Raw genomic sequence first — 20,389 nt, 5'->3', positions numbered from 1 at the left:
TTAAAACAATTACTCGACCCTAAAGTACCAGTGTGTGTAACTAGATCCACTGTCTTTCTGAATGCTGATTATTTAAATCTCTCTGAGGACTCCAAAATTGACCTTTATATTAAAAGCTTTTCTTTTTTTGTGTGTGGTACGTGGGCCTGTCACTGTTGTAGCCTCTCCCGTTGCGGAGCACAGGCTCCGGACGCGCAGGCTCCCGACCTCGCAGGCTCCGGACGCGCAGGCTCCCGACGCGCAGGCTCCCGACGCGCAGGCTCGGCGGCCATGGCTCACAGGCGCAGCCGCTCCGCGGCATGTGGGATCTTCCCGGACCGGGGCACGAACCCGTGTGCGCTGCATCGGCAGGCGGACTTTCAACCACTGCGCCACCAGGGAAGCCCCTGAAAGCTTTTCTTAAAGTAAGAGAAATTGCTCCGCGAGCTGACTGCTGCCCGCTTACTTCTCTGTAATGGAATGGATCTTAAAGACCTAAGCTGAGGTTTCTAGAGAAAAAAGTCCTGTGCCCTGCACATTATAACAGCAAACCAGAAACGGCCACAAAGCCTAAGCACTGGCAAATGGTAGACAAGGAAGCATCACCAGTAAACGTGACGTTCAGGAAGAGATTTCAGTGACATCAGAAAATATCTGTTATAATAAGTGCAAAAAAACTAACCCACCAGAGTGTACAACTGTTTATACAACATGGAAACTATGGAAAAACTATTTTTCAACTATGGAAAAAAGCTACATGTTGAAAATGCCTGGAAGAAATATACCAAAATATCCCTCTGGCTGCACCAATTTACATTGCAGTCGACGCTGTACAAAGGTTTCCCTTTCTCCACATCCTTGCCAACACACATTATTGCTTGTCTTTTTGATAATAGCCATTCTAACAGATATGAAGTGAAATCTCACTATGGTTTTGATTGCATTTCCTGGAAGCTCTTTTAACCACGGTGTTGTTTCACTTTATTTTTTTTTTGGCCCATAAATTTTATTTTTTTTAAAAGACATAAAAAGAGAGTAAGCTACAATATGAGATATGTTTGTACCTGTGACCTCATCAATGTGGGAGTGAACATGACTTGTGAATATATAAGTCACAAGTATACTTGTGAGTATACCAGTGAATATACTTGAGAGTATATTTGTGAGTACACAGGTCACAAGTGTACAAGTTTACAGATGTGGGGAATTTCAAAGAGCACTGGTCTCTGAGTCAGACCCAGGTTAAAATCTCAATTCTAACACTTAGCGTTGGGTGACCTTGCTTAACCTGACTTAGTCAACTCAACTGAGACCTTAGTGTTAGTCTTAAAATAAGAAAACACCTCCCCCAGAAATTTTTGTGCTAGTTAGATCAGATGACGTGCAAGGTGGGTGGGTAACTGTGTTCCTGATACATATTTTTATTTATTAAAGTCTCATGCACATTCAGAGTGATTTTGGGGCATGTTTCGTTCATCTAGTGTGACACTGACTCACACATTCTCCCTGTGACCACGGTCACGATTGTTCCCAGAAGCCATAAACAGGTTATAGCAAACCTAGCTGACCCCAGGAGGTCAGAGTCTGTGACTTTGACCTTATTAGCCTATGGAGTCTGTGAACTAACCATGAAGGTGTGAATTCAGACAGTGAGCCTCAAGGGCCTACCTTGCACCGGGCATTTCCAACTTGCCTGCTATCTGGTATAAAAACTCAGACATCCACAGATGCCATAGTTCAAAATGAAGGCAGTGCCATGAGAGGTACAGAGTTCTTAGTTGCTTCAAAGGAGGGAGAGATTAGGTCTGATCAGGGGGAATCAGGAACCAGAGGCAGACCCTGAGAAGACTGATAGGATGCTGATGAGGAGAGATGTGAAGGGAGGACTTTCCAGGTGAGCAAAGGCTGGGAGGTGGAAAGCAAGGAGAGTTCACAAAACACTGAATATTCCAGCCTAGCCAGACAGGAAGGAAGGCATGAGAGGGAAGTGAGGAAGTTGGCTGGGCCTGCGTTGTAGCACCACGAGAAGGTCAGGCTGAGCACGTACCTAATTTGATAGCAGTTGACTCTGAGTTGAGCTGGGGTGGAGATGCAGTAAAATAATTGTTGCTCACAATCAGCTGCGGTGATGGATCAAGGACATTGGCAAGAGGAAAGAGGTCACCGCTCCCAGTTTAAGATTTGAGAGTTTGGCAGCTGGAGGGGGGAACAGTGTGGAGAGATGGTGAAGCCCGGTGGAGACTGGAACGGAAGCAGACGAGACCTTCTTGAGCTAGGAGTTTGCAGGGTCACTGGCATGGAAGACGAAGATGAAGATGAAGAATCCAGGCTGCAGGGGACAGAGGAAGCCTGTGAGGCTGGTGTTGAAGCTGAGAGTGGATTAGGGGGTGAGGGCCCAGACATCTGTCAATACCTGCCTGAGGACAAGGTGGTGCAGGGGCCAGTGGCTGTGCTGAACTCCAGCAGTGGAGAGATTGTTGAATACCTGGGGTGAAACAGAGGGATGCAGATTCCTCCAGCATCATACAGGGGAGGCAGGGAGAGGGAGCTCCAGTCTCATCTGTGGTCCTCCAGAGCAGAGGCCGCGGAGGGTGTGCTTGCTGGAGATGGTGGTGCCTTGGCAACGGAGGCTGACGTGATCTGGAGGAACCAGGATGGTTCCCTGAGATCCAGATCTGACATGTAGACAGTCATCGTGTGCTTCATTTAATACCTTCTCACCCAGCCTCGTGGAAGGTCTGCCTGGCACCACTGGACTGACTGAACCCTTGGAATGATTAAAGTGTCAGTTTCTTTCAAAAATGTTTACCCTAGAACTTGAGGTGCTTGCCATATGCAACGCTCAGTGAACGTTTTCTGAGCACGAGAAACAAGTGACCAGCCAATACAGAAAGAGTATTTGAGAAGCAGAACTTCCTACTCATATCCTGTGTGCTGTTTCAGGAAATATTTATTGAATGTTTCCAGGAGCTTCTGGGGCAGTTCCCAGATTTGGGGTTGCTCTTTGCACCTCTGGGCTTCTCTGTACTCTCTGAAGCATCTTTCCTCATTTTTAATTTTACATATGGGTTTTAATTTGACAACTGATAACAGAAATGCATTCTTATTATGAATATATTCAAATGAACAGAATAATGTAGAACAGGAAATGTCAGTGCCTCTTCACCTTTCCTTGTTCCTTTCCCCATCCCAGATATCATCTTAGTTGACACATAGTTCATTTATCCAAAACCAAGGGTTTCGTTTGTTTGTTTTCATAGTTTTGGGGCAGTAAAATCCGACCTGTCTTCATGTGGTAGCAAGTCTGATCTGAACAAGCATGAGGCTTACCATTATCTATCCTACTACTGTAAATAATGACACATCTCACTGTAAACATATTAATGAGTTTGATGATGAAGGCTGCTGCAGGCTCTCCTGGAGAGGTTACTTAATGTGTGGTATAGCCCCCATTTTACCTTAACAATCGGAAAGATTCTGACTTTTGAAACTCACGTAGTTCTGAGGTTTCAAATAAGGGATCGTCAGCCTGTCACTTATTTATATGAATTTACAGACACATTTACGCATAGATTGGTAGGTAGGTAGATTGGTAGACAAGTAGGTTAAAAAAAAAACAATAGAATCATAGAACATATATTGTTCTAGGTTTTCATTTTTTTACGTAATTTTAGCTTTCATTCGACAGTTGGATATCTTTTGTGTCCATTTACATAGATCTACCTTGCTCTTTTTAACCACTCCTTAGCATTCCACAATACAGAAGTGCCGTAATTTATTTAACCATTTTTCCCTGTTGGTGGACATTTATTTATTTGTTAGTTGTCACTGTTACAAATAATGTCACTAATGTTTCTGTAGGGTAGTTTTCTAAAAGTGGAGTTGCCAAGTAAAAGTGTATGTATTTACATTTAAAATATTGACAGATCCTGCCAAGCTGTTCAAAAAATGCTGTACCTGTCCCGACATTGCATGAGAAGGCCAGCCCAGATCCTCCCTGCAGAGGAGATGGTTCTCTTAAACCTTTTTTTTTTTAAAATAAATTTATTTCTTTATTTATTTTTGGCTGTGTTAGGTCTTAATTGCTGCGCACAGGCTTTCTCTAGTTGCAGCGAGCGGGGGCTATTCTTCATTGCGGTGCAGAGGGTTCTCATTGCGGTGGCTTCTCTTGTTGCAGAGCACGGGCTCTAGCTGCAGTTGTGGCATGTGGGTTTCAGTAGTTGTGGCTTGCAGGCTCTGGAGTGCAGGCTTAGTAGTTGTGGCTCACCAGCTTAGTTGCACCACGGCATGTAGGATCTTCCCGAACCAGGGCTCAAACCCATGTCCCCTGCATTGGCAGGCGGATTCTTAACCGCTGCACCACCAGGGAAGTCCCAACCCTTTTAAACTTTGGCCAGTCAGATGAAGGAAAAACATTACCTTGTATCAGTCTGCATTTTCCTCTCCACTGTTCATTTTTGTTGGCCATTTGTATTTTTTCCTTTGGTGTTTACCTGTTTATACCGTTTGCCCATTTTTGTACTGGATTGTCACTTTCTTCTTGATTTCTAGGAATTCTTGATTTCTACCATGACGTTTTATGTTTTCCACTTACCATCTCTTCTGCTACTTCTTTTTTTCTCCCTTCTTTTTCCCATCTTTAGTTGGATTGATCAAGTTCTTTTCTTCCAGCTTCCCTTGGGGAAACATCTTGTCTCTAGTCTTCTTACTGATACATTTTGTTTCTTGTTCTCCTTAAGATTACTTTTGTTTTTTTAATATGCATGTATAGTAACTCCTACTATTAACATAATCTTTTCTGTCAGCAGACATGTTCATTGCTACCTGTGTTTTTCCTATCAATATAATGATGAATTTGTCTGGTGTTTGTCCTGGGTTCCTAGTACAGAGCTTCTAAAAACCCTTGGGATTTCCTGAGTGATCAGTGTGTCTTTGTTGTGCTAATGAGGTTACTCACCTGGTGGGAGGTTCTGCAGAGCTTCCTAATGGGGGCTGGTCACCAGAAAGACCGATCTCTGTGATTAGAGGTTTGAGACTTTGTACCTGCCAGAGCTCTAGGGAGGGGAGAACCCTGGGGATTTAGTTCAGACATGTAGCCAATGAGTTAATCAATCATGCCTAATGAAGGCCCAATAAAATCTCTGTACACTGAGGCTCAGTGGAGCTTCCTGGTTGGTGACCACATCAATTTGCCAGGAGGATGATGTGCCCTGATTTCATGGCGAGAGGGCCCCGATGCCCTGTGCGCCCTCGCAGACCTTGCCTTCTGTGTATTCTTTAAAATAAAACTTAATAGTAAAACTTAAAAGTAAGTAACACTTTTCAGTGTTCTGTAAGTTGTTCTAGTGAATTATCAGAACTGGAGGGTTGTGGGAACCCCCAAATTTGTAGCCAGATGGTCAGAAGTATGGGTGGCCTGGAGAACCCCTGAGACTGCAGCTGGTGTCTGACGTGAGGGCAGGTCTGTGGAAGACTTGCCTTCAACCTGTGGGGTCTGTGCTAACTCTGGACAGGTAGTGTCAGGATTGAATCGCAGTACACCCATCTGCTATTGGCCAGTTGGGGTGGAAACAATAATAACATTCTGCCCCACACTGCCACAGCCAGGTTACTTAACCATCCTTCCTTCCAGCCTCTCGTGCTCACTCTCACCAGAACTTTCCCCAGGCAGGTAGATTACTTTGCTTCCAGTTTTATCATGAGACAAATCTGCTGCTTCCAGCTCCTTTGCCTAATACAGTTGACCCTTGAACAACACAAGTTTGAACTGCACAGGTCCACTAGTACATTGGTTTTTTTGTTTGTTTTCAGTAGTGAGTACTACAGTACCACACTATCTGAGGTTGGTCAAATCCAAGGATTTTGAGGAACCACGTAGTTGGAGGGCCAGCTATGGGTTATACAGGGATTTTTGCAGAGGGTCAGTGCCCTAAACCCCAGTGTTGTTCAAGGGTCAGCTGTACATTATTAGCTATGAATGTATGTATTCAGTAGGTGAAGATTCCCTTTGGGGAACAACGATTGAATTCTAGATATAATGGTTGAGTCTCAAGAGTTCAGTTGTGCAAAAATCACTAGTAACGATGATAGTAAACAGCGTAAGATTAAATTTCATATACAACTAATGTTTTCTGGATGATTGAGGAGGATACAAAATGTACGCAATATAATCTGATTTAAAATGATGGCTGGGAGGGAGAAAGAGGAGTATTGTTTAATGGGTACAAAATTTTAGGTTGTAAAGATAGGAAGATGAAGAAGTTCTGGAGATGGATAGTGGTGATGGTTGCACAACAGTGTACTTAATGGCACTGATCTGTACACTTAAAAATGGTTAAAATGGTCAGTTTTAGGTCCATATTGTTTAATGTATCATTTAAAGCTTGAGTTTCCTTCTTTATTTTCATTTTGGTTGATCTGTCCATAGGTGAAAGTGGGGTGTTAAAGTCCCCTACTATGAATGTGTTACTGTTGATTTCCCCTTTTATGGCTGTTAGCATTTGCCTTATGTATTGAGGTGCTCCTATGTTGGGTGCATAAATATTTGCAATTGTTATATCTTCTTCTAGGATTGATCCCTTGATCATTACGTAGTGTCCTTCTTTGTCTCTTGTAATAGTCTTTATTTTAAAGTCTATTTTGTCTGATATGAGAATAGCTACTCCAGCTTTCTTTTGATTTCCATTTGCATAGAATATCTTTTTCCATCCCCTCACTTTCGGTCTGTATGTGTCCCTAGGTCTGAAGTGGGTCTCTTGTAGACAGTACATATATGGGTCTTGATTTTGTGTCCATTCAGCCAGTCTATGTCTTTTGGTTGGAACATTTAAACCATTTATATTTAAGGTAGTTATCAACATGTACGTTCCTATTACCATTTTCTTAATTGTTTTGGATTTGTTATTGTAGGTCTTTTCCTTCTCTTGTGTTTCCTGCGTAGAGAAGTTCCTTTAGCCTTTGTTGTAAAGCTGGTTTGGTGGTACTGAATTCTCTTAGCTTTTGGTTGTCTGTAAAGCTTTTAATTTCTCTGTCGAATCTGAATGAGATCCTTGCTGGGTAGAGTAATCTTGGTTGTAGGCTTTTCCCTTTTATCACTTTAAATATGTCCTGCCACTCCCTCTGGCTTGCAGAGTTTCTGCTGAAAGATCAGCTGTTAACCTTATGGGGATTCCCTTGTATGTTATTTGTTGCTTTTCCCTTGCTGCTTTTAATACTTTTTCTTTGTATTTAATTTTTGATAGTTTGATTAATATGTCTTGGTGTGTTTCTCCTTGGATTGATCCTGTATGGGACCCTCTGCACTTCCTGGACTTGGCTATTTCCTTTCCCATATTAGGGAAGTTTTCAACTATAATCTCTTCAAATATTTTCTCAGTCCCTTTTTTTTTCTCCTCTTCTTCTGAGACCCCTATAATTTGAATGTTGTTGCGTTTCATGTTGTCCCAGAGGTCTCTGAGACTGTCCTCAATTCTTTTCATTCTTTTTTCTTACTTCTGCATTGCAGTAGTTATTTCCACTATTTTATCTTCCAGGTCACTTATCTGTTCTTCTGCCTCAGTTATTCTGCTATTGATTCCTTCTAGAGAATATTTATTTCATTTATTGTGCTGTTCATCATTGTTTGTTTGCTCTTTAGTTCTTCTCGGTCCTTGTTAAACGTTTCTTGTATTTTCTCCATTCTATTTCCAAGATGTTGGATCATCTTTACTATCATTACTCTGAATTCTTTTTCAGGTAGACTGCCTCTTTCCTCTTCCTTTGTTTGGTTTGATGGGTTTTCACCTTGCTCTTTCATCTGCTGTGTGTGTTTCTCTGTCTTCTAATTTTGCTTAACTTACTGTGTTTGGGGTCTCCTTTTCACAGGCTGCAGGTTCATAGTTCCCATTGTTTTTGGTGTCTGTCCCCAGTGGCTAAGGTTGGTTCAGTGGGCTGTGTAGACTTCCTGGTGGAGGGGCCTGGTGCCTGTGTTCTGGTGGATGAGGCTGGATCTTGTCTTTCTGGTGAGCAGGACCATGTCCAGGTGTTTTTTGGGGTTGTGTTTTGGGGTGTCTGTGACCTTATTATGATTTTAGGCAGCCTATGTGCTAATGGATGGGGTTGTGTTCCTGTCATGCTAGTTGTGTGACATAGGGTGTCCAGCACTGTAGCTTGCTGGTCATTGAGTGGAGCTGGGTCTTAGCGTTGAGATGGAGATCTCTGGGAGAGCTTTCACTGTTTGATATTATGTGGAGCTGGGAGGTCTCTGGTGGAGCAATGTCCTGAACTCGGCTCTCCCAACCTCAGAGGCTCAGGCCTGACACCCAGCCGGAGCACCAAGACCCTGTCAGCCACACGGCTCAGAAGAAAAGGGAGAAAAAAAAAAAAAAAAAAAGACAGACAGAAAGAAAAATAAAATAAAGTTATTAAAAAATAAAAAAGTATTAAAAAGAAAAAATATTAAAAAAAATAGAAACAAGAGAGCAACCAAACCAAAAAAACAAATCCACCAGTGATAACAAGTGCTAAAAACTATACAAAAAAAAAAAAAAAAATGGACAGACAGAACCCTAGGACAAATGGAAAAAGCAAAGCTATACAGACAAAATCACACAAAGAAGTGTACCCATACACACTCACAAAAAGAGAAAAAGGAAGAAAATATATATATTTATAAAACTTTAAAAAAAGAAGAGAGCAACCAAATCAGTAAACAAATCTACCAATGATAGTAAACTCTAAATACTAAACTAAGATAAGCATAAAACCAGAAACAAATTAGATGCAGAAAGCAAACCCCAAGTCTACAGTTGCTCCCAAAGTCCACCTCCTCGATTTGGGATGATTCGTTGTCTATTCATGCATTCCACAGATGCAGGGTACATCAAGTTGATTGTGGAGCTTTAATCCGCTGTTTCTGAGGCTGCTGGGAGAGATTTCCCTTTCTCTTCTTTGTTCTCACAGCTCCCGGGGCTCAGCTTTGGATTTGGCCCCGCCTCTGCGTGTACGTCACTGGAGGGCATCTGTTCTGCACCCAGACAGGACGGGGTTAAAGGAGCAGCTGATTCGGGGGCTCTGGCTCACTCAGGCCGGGGGGAGGGAGGGGCACGGATGCGGGGCGAGCCTGCGGCGGCAGAGGCCGGCGTGACGTTGCACAGCCTGAGGTGCGCCGTGCGTTCTCCCGGGGAAGTTGTCCCTGGATCCCGGGACCCTGGCAGTGGCGGGCTGCACAGGCTCCCCGGAAGGGGGGTGTGGATAGTGACCTGTGCTCGCACACAGGCTTCTTGGTGGCGGCAGCAGCAGCCTTAGCGTCTCATGCCCGTCTCTGGGGTCCATGCTGATAGCCGCTGCTCGCGCCCGTCTCTGGAGCTCCTTTAGGCCGTGCTCTGAATCCCCTCTCCTCACACACCCCGAAACAATGGTCTCTTGCCCCTTCGGCAGGTCCAGACTTTTCCCCGGACTCCCTCCCGGCCAGCCGTGGCGCACTAACCCCCTGCAGGCTGTGTTCACGCCGCCAACCCCAGTCCTCTCCCTGCGCTCTGACCGAAGCCCAAGCCTCAGCTTCCAGCCCCGCCCGCCCCGGCGGGTGAGCCGACAAGCCTCTCGGGCTGGTGAGTGCCGGTCGGCCCCGATCCTCTGGGCGGGAATCTCTCCGCTTTGCCCTCCGCACGCCTGTTGCTGTCCTCTCCTCCGTGGCTCTGAAGCTACCCCACTCCGCCACCCGCAGTCTCCGCCCGCGAAGGGGCTTCCTAGTGTGTGGAAACCTTTTCTCCTTCACAGCTCCCTCCCACTGGTGCAGGTCCCGTCCCTATTGTTTTGTCTCTGTTTTTTCTTTATCTTTTCCCTACCCAGGTACGTGGGGAGTTTCTTGCCTTTTGGGAGGTCTGAGGTCTTCTGCCAGCATTCAGTAGGTGTTCTGTAGGAGTTGTTCCACGTGTAGATGTATTTCTGATGTATTTGTGGGGAGGAAGGTGATCTCTGCATCTTACTCCTCCACCATCTTGAAGGTCCCCCGCTAATCTCTTTCAAGGGTTTTAATTTCTCTTAATTTTGTAGTTTTTAGTGTAGAGGTCTTAAACGTCTTTCATTAGATTTTTTTTTTTTTAATTTTAAGGTAAATGATATTTTTTAAAAATTTCATTTCCAATTGTTTGTTATCATTTCTTTTAAACCATCTCTTTCCTGTCCTCAAGATTTTTATTTTGATCTATCTTTAAGTTGACTAGAAGTCTTTCTTGAATTTTTTTTCCAGGAAAGCCGTGATAGCAAACAATTGTATTAGTTTTAGCTGTCTGAAAGTGGTTTGTGTGGTTCTCAGCTTATGAATAATCAATGTTGTGGTCGGACCAGCCCTTGTGGTTCAAGACGCCCTTCAGGAGTAGTCATCAGGGAAAAAAGTAAAGGTTTGTTACTTACAAGACCTGGAAATTACACAGCACTCCTAGGGCCACACAGTGAGGACGTGAGGAGAAAGAGAGCGAGCACATGGGCCCGAATTCTGCTTCTACTGGGGATCATGGTAGGGGCCACTGTGGTTTTGTGGGCTCACTCTTTATTGGTGAATTTAAAACCAGAGCAGGAGTTTAAAGCATGGGAAGAGAAAAAACCAAATGACCCAACTGGTCAGTTATTGAAATCAACCAAGATCTCTAAAACAAAGGACCTCACTGGACATAAAGTAACTTGTCTGTGGATGGATTTGGGGGGTATTGTTTCTTGTTATCTTTTTATCTCAGTGTCTCCTGAGTATTACTCCACAATCTTCTTACATTTAAAGTTGCAGAATAGAAGGCTGTTATCAGTCTGAATTGTTTTTCTTTTGCGTATAATCTGTTTTTCTACACAAAATGTTGTCTGTTATACTTTCTTATCCCAGGAATTTGAAACATTTCCCTACCCTATACCTGCTGTGGTTCTTTTTTCATTAATTTAACCTCGTGTTTGGCGAACACTTTTGATTTGAGAGCTCAGAGTTTTCTTCAACCCAGAGACATCTTCTCCCGTTATCCCTGTGACTGTTGCTTCCCTGATCATTCCTTCTGTGATTTTTCTTGTTTATTGAAGGAATTTGGCCTCCGTAGGTCTTATCTTTTTCCACATTAATTTTAATTGCTTCATCATTTTACTCTTTGTTCTTGGAAAATTTGGTGGGTCTTCTGATTCACTAATTTCATTTTCTGTAATAGCCATTTGACTGTTCACTGCTTTTATTAACCTTAAAATTTGAAAGTCATGCTTTCCAATGCCAACAACTTATCTCAAATTGCTTCTTTTTAAAAAAATACTGCCTGCTTTTGTCCTATAGAGTCATTGACATCTCCTTCCTCTAGAGCTGTATTCTTCCTTCACTTCCCTTCTTTTATCAGCCCCTAATCTTCAGGCAGAAAAAACAATTTTCCCTTTGCTTTTCCATCTCACTCACCCACTGTGTAATAGTTATTTGTTTATATGTTGCCTCCCTTGTTCTCCTGTGAGTTCCCTAAGAATAGATCCAGATTTTTCCATTTTTATATCACGGCATCTGGCACAATGCCTTGATGCCTTCGGTCCTCAGTGCAAGATTGTTGAGTTGAACTGTATGTTGCTCTTTGAAATTGGACGGCAGCTGGGGAAGGGCACGAGGGATCTTTTCGAGGTGATGGAAATGCTCTAAAACTGCAATGTGGTGATATTTGCACACCTCCATAAAATTACTACAAGTCATTGAATCGTACACTGAGAACATGTGAATTGGGTGTTATGTAAGCATAATTTAACAATGCTGTTTTTTTTAAAAAAGACAACTGATGGCAAAGATGTGCCAAAGCCACTGCTGATGCTGGAAAATGGAGCAAGGGTACAGATAGTAGGGATATATATATTTTTTTGTTTTGTTTTGTTTTGTTTTGTTTTTTGCGGTACGCGGGCCTCTCACTGTTGTGGCCTCTCCCGTTGCGGAGCACAGGCTCTGGACGCGCAGGCTCAGCGGCCATGGCTCACAGGCCCAGCCGCTTCGCGGCATGTGGGATCTTCCCGGACCGGGGCAGGAACCCGTGTCCCCTGCATCGGCAGGCAGACTCTCAACCACTGCGCCACCAGGGAAGCCCGGGATATATATTTTTTTAATGTTTTGTCTAAAGTTGATTATTGTTACCTGCAAGAGGGTTAGTCAGGTAAAAGGTTGTTGACTGTTATCAGATACGAAACTCCCAGATATTTGTTCTCTTAACATGGGAATGGTAAATACTTTTAACTGGGTTGCCGATTCCAGTCCATTGTAAATATTTGCCTGGGACACTGGACTAAGAAGGATCATAAATCAGTGTCTGGATGCAGTGGTATAGGCTGTGGCGATGGGTTATTAAAGTCGGCCAGGGATTCAGAGTTGTGCGTGCATGCCAGGTACGTGCCATCCATTATATGGCTGGTGTCACCCAGCCAGCCATGCTGGGGTAGCTCAGCCACCACTGGGTGTGGGAAATGATCAAGAAAGTGGAATGGGACCTTATGTTTTGTAATGTAGGGAAGCGAGAAGGCAATGAGCTGCTCTCTCTATGTCTGCTACTCCTCAGGACCACATATAAGAGATGGATATGAATTGAGGCGTATTAATCACCTAGGGTTACCAGAACGAACGACCACAGACTGGGTGGCTTCAACAACAGTTCCGGAGGCTAGAAGTCCAAAATCAAGGTGTCTGTCCCCTACCTGCCGTTGTGATGAAGTCATCTGAACGTTCCTGATGCTTCTTTGTGTCTTGCAGTGGCTTTCTGAATGGAGCTTTCGTGAAAGGAGGCCCAGATGGTTCCAGCGCCCGCATGATGAAGGGAGAGATCACATTTTCCCAGGTGTGGCGACCCCTCATAGACCCCCTTGAGAAGGTGTTCTGTAACTACACACCCATCTCCCCTGCTGACCATAAGCTCTGTGAGGGCAGGGCCATGTCTGCCTCACCCGTTTACCCCTTATAACGCTTAACTCACAAGACTGGGCTGGAGACATTTCAGATTGTTTATTGTCTCTTTGATCCAAGCAGAGGGCCACACCCCAGTGATTAGGAAATTTCCAAGCCCTTGAAGATCTATGCCAGGGAATTACAGCAGCCAGAGTAGCTTTTTTTTTTTTTTCCCCCTTAAGCTGTGGTTAAATACACATCACATAAAATTTACCACCTTGATCATTTTTAAGTATACAATTCGGTAGCGTTAAGTATATTCACGCCGGGTAACCAACACCACCGTCCATCTCCAGAGCTCTTTTCATCTTGCAAAACGGAAACTCTATACCCATTAAACAACGCTGCCCATTCCTCCTTTCCCCAACCCCTGGCAACCACTACTGAACTTTCTGCCTCTATTTAGCTACTACACATATCTTATATAACTGGAATCATGCAATATTTGTCCTCTAGTGACTGACTTATTTTGCTTAGCATGATGTCTTCAAGGTTCATCCATATTGTAGCATGTGTCACAATTGCCTTCTTTCTTAAGGATGAATGAGATTCCATTGTGTGGATAGACTACGTTCTGTTTATCCATTCATCTATCAATGGACATTTAGGTTACTTCCTCCTCTTGGTCACCATGTCTAATGCTGCTAGGAACATGGGTGTACAAATATAAGTTTGAAATCTTGCTTTCAGTTTTTCTGGATATATATCCAGAAGTGGGATTGCTGGATCTTAGGGTAGTTTTCCATTTTTAATTTTTTGAGGAACCACCATAGTGTTTTCCATAGTGGCTGCACCATTTTACATTTTCCTCCCAACAGTGCACAAGGTTTCCAGTGTTTCCACATCCTTGCCAACCTGTTATTTTCTGTTTTCTTGATAGTAGTCATCCTTAGAGTACTTATTTTCAGACAGGGGCCACTGGGTCAGGGGAAGTTTTGTTAATTTATAACTGTAAGATGGGTGGACTTTGGAATCTGATGTCGGGATTTGGAGCATAGCTCCCACTTACAGACGTGTGAGCACAGCAAGTCACAGAACCTCTCAGAGTCTCAGTTTTGCCACCTGTAAAATGAGATCGATAAGATGCTCCGTCTCCTAGGTTGTTATGAAGCTTGAAAAGTGCTTAGCACAGTGCCTGGCACGTAATCAGTGCTCAATAGAGAGTAGTTATTGTTGTTACTACAACCCCGATTTTTTAAAATTGAAGTGTAGTTGGAGATTATCTTTAAATAAAGTAATCAGGATCTAAAACCACTTGAATCCTCAATTAGTGCCTCGGAGAAGAAAGGCTATTGAGAATCTACTCTATGAGCACACAGATAAAGCAGTCTGGTTTTTTTTTTTAATTTATGAATTACAGCCACCTATCAGTCTAACAGAGAACTTGGGGCCCATCATAATAGAAAGCAAAGCCCACCTTTCCAGTGAAGACAAGTGTGGTCTTAGCGTGGGGAGTGTAGTGAATTGGGGTCACTTTAAAACTCTCTGTCTTTCACACACACACACACACACACACACACATATTTTGGCAACTCGTGAATGAAAACTGTAATGATACCATTGGGGATAAACATTACTGAAGCGTGAATCAATAAAAAAAAAGCTGCAGTAATATTGTTGGAAGGTAAGGAAAGGGAGAAGTGGTATGAATTTCATTCATTTACATGTGACTCTACAGTTTTCCCAACACCATTTATTGAAGAGACTGTTCTTTCCTCATCATGTACTCTTGGCTCCTTTGTCATAAATTAATTGACATGTGGGGTTTTTTTCTGGGCTCTCTATCATTCTGCTATTGATGGGTATTTGGGTAATTTTTAGTTCGGGACTATTATATACGAGACAAGAGTGCTACTATGATAGTGTATAAATATACCACCATCCATTCTGCTATTAATGGGTGTATTCGTTTGCTAGGGCTACCATAACAAAATACCACAGACTGGGTGGCTTAAACGACAAAATTTGTTTTCTCATAGCTCTGGAGGCTAGAAGCCCAAGACCAAGGTGTTGGCAGGGTTGGTTTCTTCTGAGGCCTCTCTCCTTGGCTTCTAGGTGGCCGACTTCTCCCTGTGTCCTCACATTCTTTCTTCTGTGTGTGTCTGTGTCCTAATCGCCTGTTCTTATAAGGACACCAGTCAGGTTGGATTAGGGCCCCCCGACGTCATTTTTGTCGTGGTCCCAATGCAGGTTGGAAAAGAATTTCCAGACACAAAGGCAGAATGTAAAGATTATAGAATTTATTAGAGGGAGGGGTGGCTGCCTGAACAGTGGGCCGGCTGACTTCCTAGTAGTCTGGGAGAGTCGAGCCCAAACATGTGCTATTGATCAGTTTTTATAGCCAGAAAACAAAGGAACGGTCTGAGGTGAAAATTTCATTTACGGATTGGTCGAGGCACATATACCTTCCTTCTATAGGGTGGAGTGGGACAGGCAAGATGCCTTTCCTTATTTGGGCCAGGTCCCGTTGCCCAGGTGGGCGTTGCCCAGGTGGGCTCAGGAATTTCGTAACCATCACAACACGGTAAGGGGAGCGAGTAAGAGTCCTGTTGGGGGTGTAACGCTGCAACTTTTACAGGCAGGGTCGTCCTTTGTCCTTGAAGCACCATTGTCCTTGGAGAACCACAATTTTACCTTAATGATCTCTTTAAAGACCCTCTTTCCAAAGGACAATCACATTCTGAGGTCCTGGGGGTTAGGACTTCAACATGAATTTGTAGGGGACCCAGTTCAGCCCTAACAGGGGGATTTGAGTAGTTTCTAGTTTGCAGTTCTTAGGAAAAGTACTGCTATGAACATTTTTGTGCATGTCTTTTGGTGAACATATGTGGACATTTCCACTGGGTATGTGTCCAGGAGTGGAGTTGCTGGATCACAGGGAATGCATGTGTTCAGATTTAGTAAATGCTGCCCAAAGCTTTTCCAAGTGGTTTCACCAATTGACAATCCCTCATCAATTCACTTTCACAGTGGATGCCATTCATGGAAGAAAACTGCAGGAAATGTTCTGAGGACTCTGGAATCTGCCTCCCTGAGAATTTCTCTATAAATCAGATCTTTGGCAAGGCGCTTGCAGCAAGAAAGGTCAACGACCCCATGCTTAAGGCAGCTCTCACTCTCAAAAAGAAGGGTAAGGATCTGAGACTGGCCATTCTCTGACCCAACCACACGAGAACCCTTGGGAGGGTCAGGTCAAAATACATCTAAATGTGCATTGAATTCAATGACAGGCACATTTATACTCATATGTATTAGTAATTCCTTCACTTGATTTTCCTTGAATAGACATTTATTTAGTGGCAGAGCCCAGCTCTTCATCACAGGCATGTTTGAGGTCATCCTCCCCACGTATCAGTAGCCTTACCTGGTTGTGTCTGAGACATATTTCCCACTCATATTACATGGAAAGGGTCTGTCCATTGACTTATCCTTGTCTTGTTTCCAGCATCTCCCGGTTCTTGTCCTGTGTGGTTAGGCAGGGGATAATGCTGTCTCTGTTTACATTCCTCTGGTTTTGAAGTGGGAGCACCGTCTCTGCCAAGGCAGGTGTTTTGAAGCGTGGTCCAGCAGAGTTTGCAGTAACGTAGACTGAGAGGAGGGTTGGAGTGGCAGTCCAAAGGTGGGATTCTGGGCCGGCCTCAGCTCTGCCTGCACTCTGCGGCTCTGGGCAGCTTAAAATGTGTCTGAGCTTCCATTTTCCCGTTGGTAAAAGTGGGGTGGTAAGATCTGCCCTGCCTGCCCCAAAGGTGTGAGGATCGAATGGGCTGATGAATGTCAAAACTCTGATCCAATGAGCTGACGAATATCACAACTTCTTGCTCTACGATTGCAAGAAATGAAGGGATGTAGTGTTTCCATCTGAAAGCCCTTGGTGCACACTGTTAGAGGCTCTAGCGTCTGCGCCGGGAGGGGCTTATGGGTAACGATGGTGCTTTTCTAACTTGTCAGTTTAGAAGCCAGACATCAGGAGATTGATGTAAGTGAGCAGAACCCCGCCTGGCCCCGTCTTGGGGGCCCCCTGTGGGATACCCGGAGCTTCTCAGAGCAAAGTTCTATAGCTGGTCTATTCACTGGTACCTTCTCACTCAGGATTTACAACCTGCATCCTCACCAACATCTGGCTGGATGACAGCACCCAGAGAGGCAGCCTGGCCCAGACGATGTGTGAGCTCAGGCCGCACTTCGATTTCCTGATTGAGTCATGCAGGATCGGAATGGCCAAGCCTGACCCTCAGATCTACAAGTTCATGCTGGACGTCTTGAAGGCCAGCCCCAATGAGGTACCTAGACACTGCCTTTCAGTCGAAAAGAATGTTCTAGAGATATTGCAATCAAGAAAAATTGAGGAGGCGTGAAGAGATGGGGGACACCTGGGACCTGGCAGGGTGGTCCTATGTCCAGTGGCAGGTGCCACTTCTCCCAGGCCAGGACTTCTGAAGGGCTTTTACCCACCACTTCAACCTAGAAAGTTCTACCGGAGGTGGGCATCTGGCTCCTCTCCGTGGCTCTTACAGGACCTTGGTTAAAACAGGTATTGTCAAAAGCTGCTAGACCAGCTGCCTCAGTTTACCTAAAAGAAACATAGACCCTGGGAGACTTTCCCAAGACACAGGCTGGTCAGGGTCACCCCACCAAAGGCTGGGCAGGAATGGGCTCCAATACTGCAGAACTCTCCTTGTAGGGGTATCCCTGCACCCCTAAATTCTGTCTTCATGCCGTCTCTAGATTATCTAGTCTAAAATGTTGTTTTTGTTGTGTTTCCCTACTCCAATCTCCAAAAAGGCCTTTGGACCAAGATGAAATTCCTTGCTCTGGCATTTCTGACCCTTTCTTGTTAACCCTGCTTCACCCACAAGCTGATCAGAGGGAAATCCTTACCTGTTCAATCCCAGAACTCTTCCCTTCTCCTCTCAAACTTTGCTTCTGCTCTTCTCAGACCCCTGATTAAGCATTATAACAGTGCTCTGAATTTTAGTATGCATATAAATAAATGTCTTTTCATTGATGGCTTTTAGGTTGGATGAGCTGCTTAGACAACCAGGCCTGCCCTAATCCAAGATTATAAATAACTGCCCCATGCTTTCTTCTACAACTTTAAGGATTTTCTTTTTTTTTTTAAGGATCATTTCTTTTGACATTTAAATCTTTGATCTATTCAGAATTTATTTGGGGAATAAGTGAAGGAAGGACCCACTTTTTCCCCCAAACTGTTGAAATAATTTAATAATCTTTTAAATAATCTTTTTCCTCACCAATTGGGCATGACACTTTTATTAGAAACTAAAATTTGGATATGAGTCTATTCCTCGACTCTCTGTTTTATTATCTGACTTTATTATAGTTCTTTTCCAGACATTTTTTGGGGGGTCTATTCATACATTTTCCTAGATGAATTTTAATGTCATCCTGATAAGTTTATATTCTTCTTTAATCTTTTTACAGTTTCAGAATTCAGTGAACATGTATATCCATCTGTGTGTTTATGTTTATGGAATTAAATGTTTTTAATTTTAAGAGTAAAGAGTTACATGGAGAGAAGAAAATAATTCTTAATCTCTAATCAATCAATCTTATTGTGAGATTATTAATTCTTAATCTCAACCGCTGTTCTCACTTTAACGTGTTTCTGGCCAGTGGCCCTTGTACATGAGTTTTGCTTTGGTAGAAGTGATGCTAGTATCCATGCTCTTTGCATTCAGGTGGTTTTCTTGGATGACTTCGAAGTTAATCTGAAGCCGGCCCGTGACCTGGGGATGGTCACCATCCTCGTGCGTGACACTGACACTGCCCTGAGGGAGCTGGAGAAAGTAACCGGGGTGCAGGTAACTTTCTGTCCGCTCTGAGTCAGATTTCCTGTCGCTCATCTGTGTTTAGGTACGCAAGCGACAAAACAAGTGAGGGCGTTCACTGCTCCCGGTGTGGTTCCCAGTAGGGAGCTCCTCGGTGGGAGACCGTTACCCTTAGTGCAATCAGCATGATGTCCATGAAGAACTTCCTGTTTCCTTCTCTGCAGTCAGTGAACAGGAAAAGGACACTCTGAGAGCAAGAATCTATACTGGTCAGACTCAGAGGACCAAGACTAGAGTGGGGCCTTCAAAGCCACCCATTCAGAGTAAATACTGAGAATGTAGCTGCTGGGTTTGCCCCTGGGGTGTGGAGGGGGGCCCCAGTGCTTCTCTGCTCTGCCTGGTCATGCTGCTTGCACTCAGATGTAGTGGTTTAGCTCCACCTGGGTCACACCCTCTTGGCAGTCAGAGGGAAGGCTCCTGAGTAAACCTGTCCCGAGCCCGGGAGGCTGGGCTGCCCGTAATGATGCCCCTGGGGGCTGATGGGATTAGCCTGCTGTGCCAGAGCTCTTGTTCTTGTAATGTTACCTAAGATCACTGATCCCACTGAGTCTGGGAGTGACAGTTTCGTAGGCTTTTGTAGGCCATGCTTTGCTCGTGTCAGTATGATGGGAAAGGAGGTGCGGGAGCCCATACACTTGATTGACGTAAAAGGCGTCACACTGTTTTTCCAAAGGGAACTATATTAGCTTCCTACGGCTGCCAGAAAGTAGCACAGACTTGGTGGCTGAGACAGCAATCTCTCTAGGAGTCCAGAAGTCTAAGAGCAAGTTGTTAAGGGTTGGTTTCTTCTGAAGGCTTCTCGCTGTGTCTTCACACGGTCTTCCCCTGTATGTGTCTCTTCTTGTAAACACACCAGTCAGATTGGATTCTGTCTCCAGTAGGTCCACTACAGGGGCATCATTTAAGGTTCATCACCTCTTTAAAGACCTTATCTCCAAATATTAGTCACATTCTGAGGTCCTGGGGGTTAGGACTTCAGCAGACGCATTTGGAGGGCACACAGTTTTGCCCCCATAACAGGAACAGCTGACTTTTCGTCTTTAACAAATAAATTAAAACGTATATCTAATGACTCTACAACCTTAGAGCATCTCACCCAAGCTTGATTTGTCCTTCTGCAAGCCTGGAGGTCTTGTGCAGCAGAGAAGAAAGCATCCAAACTTGGAATCGGAGCATCCTTTTGCCGGTTCCACTTACCAGGTTCCTCCCCTCATTACCTCTGAGCCACAGACACCTGTCCTGTAAAATTGGGAAAGTGAGCCATTGTCCCACCTACCTTTTCCTCAGGGATATGGGGAAGGTATAAGGAAAAATGATAATCATTTCTTTTTAAACAGAGGAGAAGCGCCTCTTGTCTCTCAGGAAGGCTGTGGGAATCAGTCATAAATGGGCTTTATAAACTGGACAAACACATGGCAGAATCATTAGAGTAGGAAACCTGCACCCTCCCCACCCCTGGAACCAATGGGACATCCCCTGGTGTGTGACCTAGGAAGTCGGGGACACATCAGATAAAGGACCCCAGGGTACGCTGGCCCTGGTGGGTGTCTGGGCTCCTTCACTACCGTCAGAGGCACCCAGCTGCCCGTCCCCACGGGCCACACCCTGGGTCCTCTCCAGACGCCACAGAGGTGGGCGCCCACCTATCTCA

At 44.3% G+C, this 20,389-nt stretch overlaps 1 protein-coding gene across 3 annotated transcripts in view; it reads left to right on the top strand.

Moving 5' to 3' along the window:
* Positions 1-20,389, top strand: part of EPHX2 (epoxide hydrolase 2) — a 66,290-nt gene that overhangs the window by 395 nt on the left and 45,506 nt on the right. For all 3 annotated transcript variants that reach the window (XM_033429807.2, XM_049711741.1, XM_004270694.3), the window contains exons 2-5: positions 12,698-12,782; positions 15,860-16,019; positions 16,979-17,169; positions 18,589-18,711. In XM_033429807.2, the coding sequence (XP_033285698.1) occupies positions 12,698-12,782; positions 15,860-16,019; positions 16,979-17,169; positions 18,589-18,711 (559 nt within the window). The remainder of the gene's footprint in view (positions 1-12,697; positions 12,783-15,859; positions 16,020-16,978; positions 17,170-18,588; positions 18,712-20,389) is intronic.

The sequence above is a fragment of the Orcinus orca genome, chromosome 6 (assembly GCF_937001465.1).
Source record: "Orcinus orca chromosome 6, mOrcOrc1.1, whole genome shotgun sequence".
Lineage (NCBI taxonomy): Eukaryota > Metazoa > Chordata > Mammalia > Artiodactyla > Delphinidae > Orcinus > Orcinus orca.
Note: the sequence above shows the minus strand (reverse complement) of the source record. Positions and strands in the feature narration are given on the sequence as shown.